This window comes from Nanorana parkeri, unplaced genomic scaffold (genome assembly GCF_000935625.1).
Source record: "Nanorana parkeri isolate BGI_ZX_2015 unplaced genomic scaffold, ASM93562v1 scaffold2454, whole genome shotgun sequence".
Taxonomy (NCBI): domain Eukaryota; kingdom Metazoa; phylum Chordata; class Amphibia; order Anura; family Dicroglossidae; genus Nanorana; species Nanorana parkeri.
The window spans coordinates 90,980-104,309 of record NW_017308722.1 but is presented as its reverse complement, the minus strand read 5'-3'; the positions used below and the strand labels follow the sequence as shown (position 1 = coordinate 104,309).

Here is a 13,330-nt window from a genome sequence, read left to right as displayed (position 1 = left end):
ACAGGGGTGGGGCAGAGGAGGAGTGGGCCGGTGAAGAGGAGGAAGGGGCAGACAAAGAGATGGAATGGACCGGCAGCAAAGGTATGGGGGGCAGCGGGGGAATGCAGTCGCAGTGGTCTCTCCTCCCTGCTGGTCCCGGCTGCAGTGGTCTTTGTCCCCGCTGCCTCTGCCGACACAGGCGGGGAGAGAAGCTTGGATTTAAAGGGACACAGACCGCTACAGCCAGCACTAGCGGTGAGGAGGGTGCGAGAGAAAAGGAAGCAGGTTGCCTACCAGACGACTTATGTTTGTGTCTCAGGGTCCGGATCGGGTGGGTTTGTTCAGCTGCGCAGTTTCCGTACTCACTCCCGGCTCAGGACTTTGTTTGTTGTATAAAAAGTTCTCCCCCCTCTCTCTATGTGTGAGACAATCTGTCAAAAAAAGGACAATCAACAGTACTTCACCTGTATCTGACCGGACTTGTTACCCAGAACTGACACAGATAAGAACGTTGGTAAAGGTCAGAACTCGTAAACCTCCCGTGTCACCTTGGGGGTCTCTCCGGTCAGACGGTGGGAAGATGGGGGAAAAGAAGAGTTCCCCTAAAGCCATCAAGTTCCTCTTCGGGGGGCTGGCCGGGATGGGGGCCACAGTTTTCGTTCAGCCACTGGATCTGGTGAAAAATCGAATGCAGCTGAGTGGAGAAGGAGCCAAGACAAAGGAATACAAAACCAGTTTTCATGCTGTCAGCAGCATCCTGAAAAATGAGGGAGTCGGAGGCATCTATACAGGGTTATCGGCCGGTCTCCTTCGCCAGGCCACCTATACCACAACACGTCTTGGTATTTATACCATCTTGTTTGAGAAGCTAACAAAAGCCGATGGCACACCCCCTAATTTCTTAATGAAAGCTGCTATTGGGATGACGGCAGGGGCTACCGGAGCCTTTGTGGGGACCCCAGCTGAAGTGGCTCTTATTAGAATGACGGCAGATGGAAGGTTACCTCCTGACCAGCGGAGAGGATACAGCAATGTGTTTAATGCTCTAGTGAGGATGAGCAGAGAAGAGGGGATCACCACGCTGTGGAGGGGTTGTGTACCCACCATGGCACGCGCTGTAGTTGTGAACGCGGCACAGTTGGCTTCCTACTCCCAATCCAAGCAGATCCTCCTCGATTCCGGATATTTCCGGGACAATATCCTGTGTCACTTCTGCGCCAGTATGATCAGCGGGCTAGTCACCACGGCTGCCTCTATGCCTGTCGACATTGCGAAAACCAGGATACAGAATATGCGGATGATAAACAGAAAGCCTGAGTACAGGAACGGATTGGATGTCCTCATGAAGGTGGTGCGATATGAAGGATTCTTCAGCCTCTGGAAAGGCTTCACCCCTTACTACGCCCGGCTGGGACCTCACACCTTCCTGACCTTCATCTTCCTGGAACAGATGAACAAATACTACAAACAGTTTTTCCTGAGCGGATGATGAGACTTCCAACCCCCCCTCTTCTATTTATCTGGCCTGCAGACCCAAATCAAATCTTGTACATGAAAACACTCCACCCTTCGGGGGCTTGGGGGGGGGGGGTTTGTGATGGCTCTAACAGCCAGGCACCTGTACTTAAATGTGTGTCTCAGCGGGTCATACTCGTGTTGGTGTGACCCAAGGAAGTAATTAAGGGGCGGGGCTCAAACACATAGCTTGTCAAGGTGTCAGGTACAATGAATGCGTGTTAGACTCTCTCCTATCTTGCAGGCAGAGGAGGTTATAGTGTTAGTGATGTCCAAAGCTTCTGGTTTTCTTGCTTTCTTTTGGTCGATAGACTGGGGTTGTTCTTTATTTTGTCTGCACAATCACATGGGTGTCTCTCTGTGTAGCAAAGAGTTACCAGAATTTAAAGGGGGGCTCCATGCTGACATATGACACATGGGTGAGGAGAAGAGGGAAGAGTGTAGTGTGTAGATTATTTGCGCCTCCATCGATTCTCCAGTCTGGTTCTTCCACATTGTGTTGTTGACTTCTGAGACCTGCAGTCTGAGCTATAGTCTCCTTCCACAGAGCGTGGAAGGGACCTTCCCACTGAGCGTGGGAGGGACCTCCTGCAGAAGAATACAGTGTGCTGCTCCCAAGCCCTGAGTTGGGCTCACTTTGGGAAGACAGGCGCTAAGCACCAGTAGCAACTTGTCTGGTACCCCGCAGTCCTCGCAAATTCTAAGGCAAAAGACCAACTGCACTGCGTGGAGGTTCAGCCGCTGATGGCTTTGTTCATCTGGATGGCATGAACAGAGAAGTCTTATGTTTCAAGTCTGGGCTTAATCGTAGAGTTATATATGATTCAGACTTGACTTGCGTCAGGGAAGAGGTCCCAGGCGGGAGACTCTGCTCGTGCTGTCCAGATGAATGGAGCTATGGCTGATTGAATTTCCACACCGGTCTCTTTGGGTGGGAGACCACTGATGGACTCAGAAGCTCCCTCAAACCAAAATTTTACCACAGAGCGAGGACATGGAGGTGGGCATAACCTACCTACTGTGCCACCCCTTTTCCTCCCACCCCGCCTCCACCAAATCCTTACTTCTGCAGTCTTCAGGATGGAGTTTTCCTTTAAACGGTTATTTCAGGAGGGACCTCAGCCAAAGTGATCCTATTTTTTTTTTTTATCACCTGGAGACCGTTTCATTGTTGGGGTAATTGTATTATTATTATTGCTGATAAATGATATTTATGCAGACCTGTAACTTCTTATGAACAGTGAGAATCCGGCATATAAACCAAAAGTTGACTTTAAAAAAAAAAGAACGTTGGTAAAGACTCTGGAAGGGAATATCAATAAACAGAAGTTCACCACTTGCTTCTCAGAGGACCCCTAGCTGGGGTCTGAGGGCGTCTTGTGAACTTCCACAACGCACTTCCAAAAACTTTTAGACAACAAACATTAAACACTGACAGAGAACAGACAGATTAGATAACAAATAATAGACAAGCAAAGCGCATGCAGCAAACATTGAGGATGAGCAGCCTGATGGACAATGTAAACAATTAACCGTCCTACCAAAACAAGATTCCTCTCACAGGAGAGAGTGAGCGCTGTAACTTCAGTGACGCTGCCACAGCATCTATGAAGCTCCCTCAGCATCTATGAATTCACTCCATGTATCTCTAGAGCAAGGTGAGAGCGAAAATAAAACAGCTGCTCTCCCGGCTGTGGAGATCCCACTTCTGACACCAAGCTGTTAGGGTTCCAATCTTAGAGTTCCCCGGGATTGGATCGTGCTGCCAGCTTCAGACAAGTACTTGGGAATAAAGAGTCACACCAAACTGTGTATTCATTCTATATAAGAAGGTTTATTGTTACAACAAAAGATTATATGGACAGTGAAAGGGGCGATGGCGGGGTATAATAAAAGACATACACGTATACAAAGCTCATTATAATAATATGGAGCATAGAACAGCTACAAAGAAGGAAATTATCTGGCAAGCTTCAAGGTCACATGTTTCACACGGAGATAACATTCAATTCACTGAAGGATGCAGACTCCTCATTATGGAAACAACTAAAACTACTGGATGTAGAGAACACAATTTTCTCTGATTCAAACATTACCTCCGTGTGTACCAGAAACAAGCAAATAAGGTGATTTTACACTTTCCATGTACACACAGCACTATAATCCTGTAGGCCTCTCACTATCAGACCCCATGGGTCCTCACATAGCACTATGTACACCACTATTACACCATCAGTTTTATGTTCTTCATATCAGGATTCTATAGAGACAACATTCAGGGAAGAGACATTTCCACCATTATTAGACTTCATGTTATGATGATTACTGAACACAATGTTGGGGTACACAGGAGGGGGGTTGTATATATGTCGGGGTACACAGGAGGGGGGTGTATATACAACGTCTATCATTCTATGTTGTACGGCTCTTATCTCCAATATTGGTCTGTGTGTGATTGGAATGTCTCAGACCTGTGTCCAGGGATACAGAGACTGGTGGGCAGAGCTCCTTCAGGTCCAAGAAGAGAGTGCGGGGTGTCCTCCTCCATCCACAGAGGAGAATTGGGATGAAGGATGGAGATGACTGGGTGGTCAGTGTCCTTGTGTAGTAGGAATGTTCCGGCGTGCTGGGTCTCATCAGTGGGGGGAGTTTTGGGGGTGAAGATCCAACAATCACATTTGTATTTTGTAGTAATGAATACATGAAGGAGTAACAATACAATATAAAATGGAGGAATGGGAGGAAGGAGACATTCATGGGTCAGATCATTCCGGAATGACGTTCAGTAGAATCTCTCATCGCTGAATCTGAAGAAAAGGAAAAAGCTGAATCATCAGTTTCATGAACAGGTCAATGTGATATCATTCCATTCTGGACATTGTCTTCATATCGGGATCCGTGTATTACCTGAAGAGGAGGAGGCGGCTGCACAACCTCCAGATTATCTTCTTCTTCTGTCTATAGATACAATCCATTCTCCACCCCTTCATAAAATAATAAAATGAGAGTGTTAGCGGGGGAGGGGTTCCTGGGATGATGGAAAAGGGGGGGCTGGTACTGGGGTCTGGAAGAAATGACGGACATTTTTATACACACTAATGGGAAGTATTTTGATGTCTTCCTGGAAATGTGTGCGATGTGTAATGTACAAATCTGCAGCCGTACAATGTATGTCAGTGGTCTCCTATGCTGGGAGTAGATCTGACGTAGATTGTATGTCCATGGCGGGATGTGTGATCTCTTCATAACTGACCCCAGTATACAAATACACCCAACCATCCCCTCTGTCCTCACACTATAGGGGTGTGAAAAGTGTCCCACATTTATATGGCCCCCACCACCTTGTGAATCACCCACCTAATACTGAGGGGTCACCACCATGACAGGGGCCCACATACTCATGGCCACCCAACCATTGGTATAGCAGACTGTATGCCTGGTGTGCTGGGCTGGGATGTGTACAGGAGGAGAACCCTCATCTGATGTGTTCAGTTATACTGACAGATTGAATAGAAAGCAGGTGAGGGGGGATGGTGGTAATGGAAGATTGAATAGACAGCGGGGGATGGTGGTAATGGAAGATTGAATAGACAGCGGGGGAGGGGTGGTGGTAATGGAAGATGGGATGGACAGCGGGGGAGCGGGGATGGTGGAAATGGAAGAATAGATAGACAGCGGGGGAGGGGGGATGGTGGTAATGGAAGTAAAGTCATTTCTCTGTAAAGTTAAAACCTTGTGGAAGATTGTGGGACCTGACTAAGAGTATTAGGGGTGGAGCCGATTCTCCTCATCCACCATCTGTAATTATAAATTCTCCATCATCTGGGAAATCTGTGACTGGCCCAGGAAATCTAAATCGCTTCTCTCATTATCTGTATGACTCCAGAGACCTCCAATGGGTTCCAGCAGAACCCCGTCCTTCCATTCTTCATTACAGTCCAGCCCGGGGGTCAGAAGACCTCCCAACAAGGTCCCACCTCCACCATCTCCTCCCCATCCCATGTTGTGTATGTTTAGTGTTCAGAGTCTGAGGCATAGTATGTGTGTTACCTCCAATATAATAGATCCTACCTTCTACGCACAGAGAAGCCGGCATGTCGGAGGACCTCACAACGACAAGCCACTTCTGAGTCTGACATCTTCTCATCATCATACAATGATATCTCCAGTATGATCAGAGTTCGGTTTGTGGTGATAACGGAGGAAAGATCATCACAGCACGTTAATGTCACTCCACGGTCATGAACTCTGGATGGGGAAACAGGAAAGAGAGGTGAGAAGTTCCTCCAGTGACACATTCAACACACAGTTACATATATAATAATAATAATAATAATAATAATAATAGTGACACGCTAAATGCAACAAAAAAAACCCCAAATCTGTGTACTATTAATCCAGGAAATATATACATGAGGAGATCAGACCATTGTGCACCATTCCAATGACATTCATAGACCATACAATCCATGACAGATCATAGCGCACCCCATAAAATCACAGGGAAATATATTTTAGAAACAAGCAGATATCAGACAATCCGACATTCACATCTCCGATCCTCAGGATCTCTCCCATCGGATCATCATTTACAGTATAATTCTCACATCAGCTTCTGCAGGGTGGGTACAGTCTGGATGTCGGAGACCCTCACACAGAAGTTTTATTCCAATCTGAGTCCTGCAGATTATCATATGATAAATACAGGCTCATGAGAGATGGATTAGTGATCAGTATTGATCGGAGAACATCACAGGACGAGGAAGATAAATCACAAAAAGAGAAACTGTGGAGAAAAATATAGAGACATGAAATGATACTTCGGGAGGAATACAAGGACTTATTGTCATTTACTGAGAAGTCATAACAATGATTTGTATCTACTGGACATATAAAGCGATCACATGACCATTGCTGAACCAGAACCCCGAGTCCTGGACAGCACTGCTTCACTCTAATGGGTCTCATCAGCCGGGGATGATAGTTCTGGTTACCATGGGTACATATAGCCAATAGGAAGACTTTATGGCAATGTTCTCTGGGAAAATATGCAAATAACCATCTCCAGGCTCTCCAGGGAGAAGGGACTGCTGGGTAATGTCATGTCTTACATGAGAGATCTGTAAATGAATGTCCTGCACACTAGAACAGGGGTAGGAAAGCTCCATCCCTCCAGCTGTGGGGCAACTACAAATCTAATGGGCGTAATGTTATATAAAGAGTAAAAAAAACATATAAAACACCCGAACAAAATGTATAAATGATAAATGATCCCAATCCATCCGAGTTTTCTCTATACAATCCCACCAAGGGAGGTCATTAGGAGGACCCCAAGGTCCATGGAGGAGATAATAAAGGGGGAGGAGACATGAGAAGAGGAGATGTGATGGAAGATTCTACATCGGAGAGGATGGAAGACACCCGGAGCTACAAGGAAACACCGAGAGACGGAACAAGACGTCACATTTCCCATCACTGCCGGGATCACACATTTCTCTTACACTAATTCCTGAATTTTACTCTCCGAGTTCCTCAGAAAGGAAAGAATATCAGGAACCATCTCATATCCTGAGGACGAGGAGCCTTCATCATGTGCTGAGGAGGAGGAGCCTTCATCATGTCCTGAGGAGGAGGAGCCTTCATCATGTCCTGAAGAGGAGGAGCCTTCATCATGTCCTGAGGAGGAGGAGCCTTCATCATGTACTGAGGAGGAGTCTTCATCTTCACCATACCGTCTCTGAAATTTACACCACATAAACCTAGAAGAGAATGATGAGATAAGAATGACACGGAGAATGTCTGACCTCTGACATGAAGAAGGAAAATGGAACAATCATCATTTATAGGAGATGAACCCAAACTGGATGATGGGAGTTGTGCTCCGTGCTCTGTGTATAACAATTGTCATGTGTTTCCCATAAAATCCTGTTTTCACCTTTTTCATCCTTTGCTGATCTCCTTTATCCCCTTTGCTGCCACTTCCTGTCTACATGTACTCAACCAATGGCTGCATGACATTTCTCAGGGCGTGTTTCCTGATGGTGACAACAGTGGACCATGTCTGTGTAATCAGTAAAAAAATTGCTATTTGGAGTCTTCATTGGAAGTCTATGTGATAGTAGAAGAGAACAACTATGATATACCTCAGATTCCTTCCCCAGAGTCCAACTCAGTTCATCAAACCCATCAACTAGAAAGAGAAGTTTTCTATGACTTCCAGGATCCCTCAGAATAGACACCAGGTCACCTGAACATTGTCTGAACACAGCTTCTGGATAAAAGTCCCACCAGGTTTATGTTTCCAGTGATGGTGTTGAGTTCTCTACAGCTCAGATAAAACACAAAGTCATATTTGTCTTGGTAGAGATTCCCAGAGGCCCAGTCCAGCATGATCTTCTTGGAGGTCATTGTTTTTCCAATCCCAGCAGGTCCTTGTAACACCACAATCTTAGGGATGAAACCATCTTCATCGGGGGCAAAGAGGTCTTGGATTGTGATTGGGGAGTATTTATCAGAAGATCTTTCCTCCATGATCTGTAGATGTCCTCTGCCTGTACTCCTTAGTTGTTGTTCTTTCTCCTCTTTCTTCTGGCGTCCCTTCCTCATTAATAACTTGGTGTATCTTTTCTGTAGACTAACAGTCTCTCTCCTACAGGAATTATATTCAGGAATCCGCTGGAACATCTCTTCCACAGACTCTCTGTATTCCTTTCCGAAGTCTTTATAAGAGAAAGACAAATATTTGATTCCTCATACAAACATGAAATATGATGTGAAACGTTCTAACCAGAAGAACTCAGAATTGTATCATAAAAGAAAATATCTCATGAAATACCGGAGAATTGTGGAAGAAGTCCAAATATTCCCCCATCACCCAGACTACAACACAACACAATGTTTCTCCAGAAGAGATCTGATATGTCATGTGGATGTCCTACTCACCCAATAAGCTCATGTCATGTGACGTCTTCTTCCGTTTGGCTGGAAAATAAGAAATGATTGTAGAAGAAGTAAGCTGTGTGCAGGAGAATATCTTCCTCTCAGAATCTGATCATATTTAGTCCTGAGAAACCTCCGGAAGTTCTAAATCAATTCTAAGAATGTTATTAGTGTGTCAGATACTCCCAGGTACCAGAATCCCACCAACCCTCTGGAGATTGAAGCCCCTCCTCCTATTTCTCCCTGCAGGTGATGGTTTGTGTCTTCAGGTGTCTGGTAAAGCCCAGCACACAGTGCCATGTGAGTGACATGGGGGGAGGGGGACACAAGTTCTCCAATTCTCCGGCATGCTTGTATCAGCACACACTTGTAATCAGGAGCATCGGCTCCTCTTCCTGATGGAGGTTTAGCTGGAAGTACGAGACACGAGGTACAGAACCCCGAGCATCACTCATGAGGGTCTCCCAGGAATACAGATGTGAGATAGACAAATGGCTGCAATAGTATTACACTGCACGGCATGCTGAGTGACGTCATTGTGCTCTGGTGACTGACTGGCAGCATCCTGGGGAGGTGTTACTCTGCTTCCCTGATTTCCTCTTAGATTACTTCTGAACTCTGCAATACTTTCCTCTATTCACACATTTGTTTCCTTCATTATTCTGTTCTACAAACCACCTCAATAAAGATTGTTTCATCCACTTAGAATGTCCTGAGTGGTCACTGGCTGTCCCTGTGTCACATGACTAGTTCTTCCTCACACAGATATCTCTCAGGAATTGTTAGGAAATGGTCCTTATAGACGGGAACTCACCATGTTGTGCTCTCCTATCCTGGAGGTCCTTGGCAGGTCCCATCAGACTGATCAGTGTAAAGACTTCAATTGTGACCTCCAGAGCCCCTTCTTCTCCATATGTGTCTATCAGGAGGTTCTTGGTGGTGATCCAGTCCACATTTTCTAGTCTTCCTCGGGGGATGGGACGTTTATCTCCATAGGAGAAATCAGACAATTTGTTCTTAAATCTCTTGAAGTCACGTCCATTCAGATCCTCCAGAGAATATATGATGAGATCTCCGGGGGTTTGTCGGCCCTTTCCCAGGACACCAGGAGCCGACCCTGCAGAGAGGACAATCCACAACCATGAACATTATGCTGATTGGACAGTTTCTGACAAGTCTGTTCTGGTAGATGGTGGAGCTATAAAGAACATATAGAAGGTAAAGGAAGATATCCCCCAATATGTCTCTATGTACATTGGTCTATGGAGAGATTGGCTTCCCTGTGATGATGTCACATGACTGCCTCCATGATGGGAATGTACCTCTCAGAGGAACAATATTGGGTGCAAACACCTTGTGTGTAAATATAGGTCTGACTGCACTCAAATATCAAAAGTATAAAGAAAAGTAATTTTCCTAAAAATACTCTGACCCCCAACCATATAATGATGTGTCTGATCCATGAACATTCACCACAATGTAGTGGCTGTGGTAAGCAGCCTGAAGAGCTTTTAGAGAAATGGATTCCCCTGAAGTTGTGGCGTCCCCGCTGCAACTCTCGACGGTCTGTGACCGGTAAATGGTTTGTCTTCGGGATCAGACAAGAAAAAGACCTCTCATAGTGTAGAAGTTTCAAAAGGGTTTTATTTGAATCAAATAAGACTGCTAAACCCCTGAGGACGTCGATAAGACGAAACGCGTAGGGGCGGGCCTAACCTCACGCTACACCAGATACAGGATTTTGTAGTTTTGCCGATCAGAACATTTTTCTTTGAAATTTTTTTTTTCGTTTTTTTGCCTGTGGATTTCGTTGTTTTAGTCTTATTTGATTCGAATAAAACCCTTTTGAAACTTCTACACTATGAGAGGTCTTTTTCTTGTCTGATCCCGAAGACAAACCATTTACCGGTCACAGACCGTCGAGAGTTGCAGCGGGGACGCCACAACTTCAGGAGAATCCATTTCTCTAAAAGCTCTTCAGGCTGCTTACCACAGCCACTACATTGTGGTGAGTATATACCCTGAGGGGATTTACACGGCATTTGCCGGCATCCCCAAACAAACATCACGGAACTGTTTCCTGAATTCACAACCTGCTCATGCTTGGAACACCTTATTGTTATTCACGTGTTTGAAAAAAAGAAATACACAACACTCGTTGGACTTTTTCACTCTGTATTTTATTTTTTTCAATGTTTTCAAAAGTGGACACAGTTTCACATGTATTTGATTTAGTTTCACTGAATAACACTTATTAACAATATATAATTAATGGTGTTTGTTCACGTTATATAATTAATCACTAATTTACTATTGTGTTGGCGCTGCATAATCGAAAATTTTTATGCATTGACCCTTGTGGTCTTTTTTTGCTGCAGCCTTCATATCCATTCATTTATCACGATGCACATTACATTGTACAGTCACTAATATTTGTTCACATTATATAGTATATTTTTCTGTGTTGGCGCTGCATAATCGAAAATCTATATGGACTGAGCAGATGTCTACAGGAAATGTACAGGATATGGATACGTAAGGCGTCCTATCATCTCATTCCAATCTCCAGAGATGTGAGATGGAGGAGAACATTGGAAAGGATTGTCAGTATCACCAATCACACCTTGTGAGGAGGAGGAGGATGAGGTCGCCATGACATCAGGAGATGACCCGAGATGACGTCACCTGGAAGGAGAACAAACAATAATAAACTCATTAGCAGTGTGATGAAGGGAACCAATAAGGAGGAGCTTGTTCTGTGATGTGGACAATGGTTGGCTACCGGGTTGTACAATCAGAGAAGATCAGAACTGGATGGACTTCTGTCATTGACAACCCATAACTATGATGGTCAATCAGAACCTTCTTCCCGACATTCATCTGATCGGAATATGGAGGACACAAAGGACTTCTACCCTGTTTGGGGCCACAATTCATACAGACACGTACTTCTAGGGGCCACCACTGCAAATCCGAGCCATTCATAGCCAAGACTGGTACCAATCATCACCAACATATCAGCCCAGTAAGATGTCTACCAGAGAGGTCAGGGGACACTTCAGGTTTGGGGGTCACCTAGGGGAAGGGTGGTGAAGGAACATTTCGGGTTGGGGGTTAAGTATAAGGATAAGATTAGGAATGAAGGTCGGGGGAAGGGAAGAGACAAGTGTCAGGGTGACAATAAGAGGCCATGGATGATAACAGGGAAAGCACAATGTCTGGGTGTCTGACGCTGGGATATGTTGTGTCTCTTCCTCGGGATCTACTGAGCTGTCCGGATGTGGAAGGACATCGTGAGTGTATTTCATTTCTACTCAATCCATTTTATTTTCAACATTGTGTAATATTCCGAGCACACAGATTCCTATGGACATACATCCCGTTCAGTCTGTATCATGTCCACCAGTCATGTTCTGGAGGGAGATTACTGACTGTATTGGAGAAACAATTCCTCCTTCCAGAGCTCCTCATAACCTTCCATTGTGTTCCCTGTGAAAGTCTCCTCCAATCTCCTCCTCTAGATCCTTCACATAGACAAGTCCAGACTGAATACAATTGTAAGGATCGCGGCATGTCTGGAAGCGTTCCACCGCGGAGCGCAGCCGCTAGGCAGAAGTCTCGGCGATGCTTTCCAGGCTGGAACGCATCGGCCGGATGACGTTCTGGGCTCCTCCCCTACCTGCCTGCTTAAGACGCAGGCACAATGTCAGCTCGGCGTTGCACTAATGTGTGGAGTGAGCGCCCTGCTGCCTAGAGCGGACCCCCTGCTTACCCCTGGAGAGAGAGAGAAGGACCTCGCTATATGCTGATACCATTTGCAAACTACCTGTTCAGCCATCATCCTGTATTGGAGGTCCTGTTGCCATAACCGCAAGTAACTGCACCACTGTTACATTGTCTCTACTATTGGTTGCACTCGGCAAGTAAACCTATTCGTCTTCCATACTATTCAATGCATAACCTTCTGTTTGATGCAACCTTCATACCTATGTGAACTGTGCAACCCTGTGAAGTACTTGTGGCTGCTATAGGGGAACAGCCCTTACTCTGTACCTGGACTTATATACGTTAGAGGTAGATACGGATACTTCCCTAACAAACCTCAACGGGGCAGTGTTACTGTTACCTTTCCTACCTGCCCTCTCACATACCAACAACCACTGGTATGAAGTAATACTATATATATATAATAGTGGTTATCCTTGCTAAACTTAATTTATCTTTTGAGGTATATGATGGTCGGACTCCTGAATCCCCGTATCAGAGATTGAGAGTGACGCCAGGAGTTCAACACTGATTACCGTACCCCCAGATTCAAAAACCTTTTTTTTCACCCGTTACTAAGTTCCGCAGCTCAGGTTCACCCCCGATTGGCCAATGGCCAGGGCCTTACAACAATGCAGTTCTGATCCATCTCCGGAGGAGGTAGGAGAAGACTCTAACCCCGGGAGATGGATCAGAACCCCATTGAGTCCAAAATAAAAGGGAATGGTCTATGGGAAGGATATAGAGGATCATCTCATTGTATATATTGCATTCATCTTCTTACATCTGCCACATGAAGTACAATGAGGACACGAGACATCCCCCATACTGGAGACCTGCAAAGGTGTAACTATAATACCCCAACCCTGCCAAGGGGCCCCATATCCATACTTGTTACCTGTGACCCCCAATGTCTCTATGTGTTGTCACCCAACACCCCCCTCACTACGTCACTGACTTCCATTACATAATAAAGTATGACAGAACATCAGATGAGATATGTCTGCTGACCTCACAGTCAGCCATACACGAGGTATCACAGTGGAGGGATGCTGGGACTTGTAGCTCCTGCAGGACTGGGCACACAGGGGATACCAGTGGAGGGGATGCTGGGACTTGTAGCTCCTGCAGG

At 45.5% G+C, this 13,330-nt stretch overlaps 1 protein-coding gene across 2 annotated transcripts; it reads left to right on the top strand.

Moving 5' to 3' along the window:
• Positions 1–505: 505 nt before the first annotated feature.
• On the top strand, positions 506–1,513 carry LOC108801709 (mitochondrial 2-oxoglutarate/malate carrier protein). Of its 2 annotated transcripts, XM_018573613.1 has the most exons (2): positions 545–614; positions 768–1,513. In XM_018573613.1, the coding sequence occupies exons 1-2, from the start codon at positions 560–562 to the stop codon at positions 1,466–1,468; spliced, it is 756 nt and encodes a 251-aa protein (XP_018429115.1). In that variant the 5' UTR covers positions 545–559; the 3' UTR covers positions 1,469–1,513. The 2 variants fall into 2 exon arrangements, with proteins under 2 accessions (XP_018429114.1, XP_018429115.1); XM_018573612.1 differs by having other exon boundaries at positions 506–1,513.
• The last annotated feature ends 11,817 nt before the right edge of the window (positions 1,514–13,330 follow it).

Coding starts and splice junctions, on each gene's coding strand:
- LOC108801709 (XM_018573612.1), top strand. CDS start 560: ATGGGGGAAAAGAAGAGTTCCCCTAAAGCCATCAAGTTCCTCTTCGGG.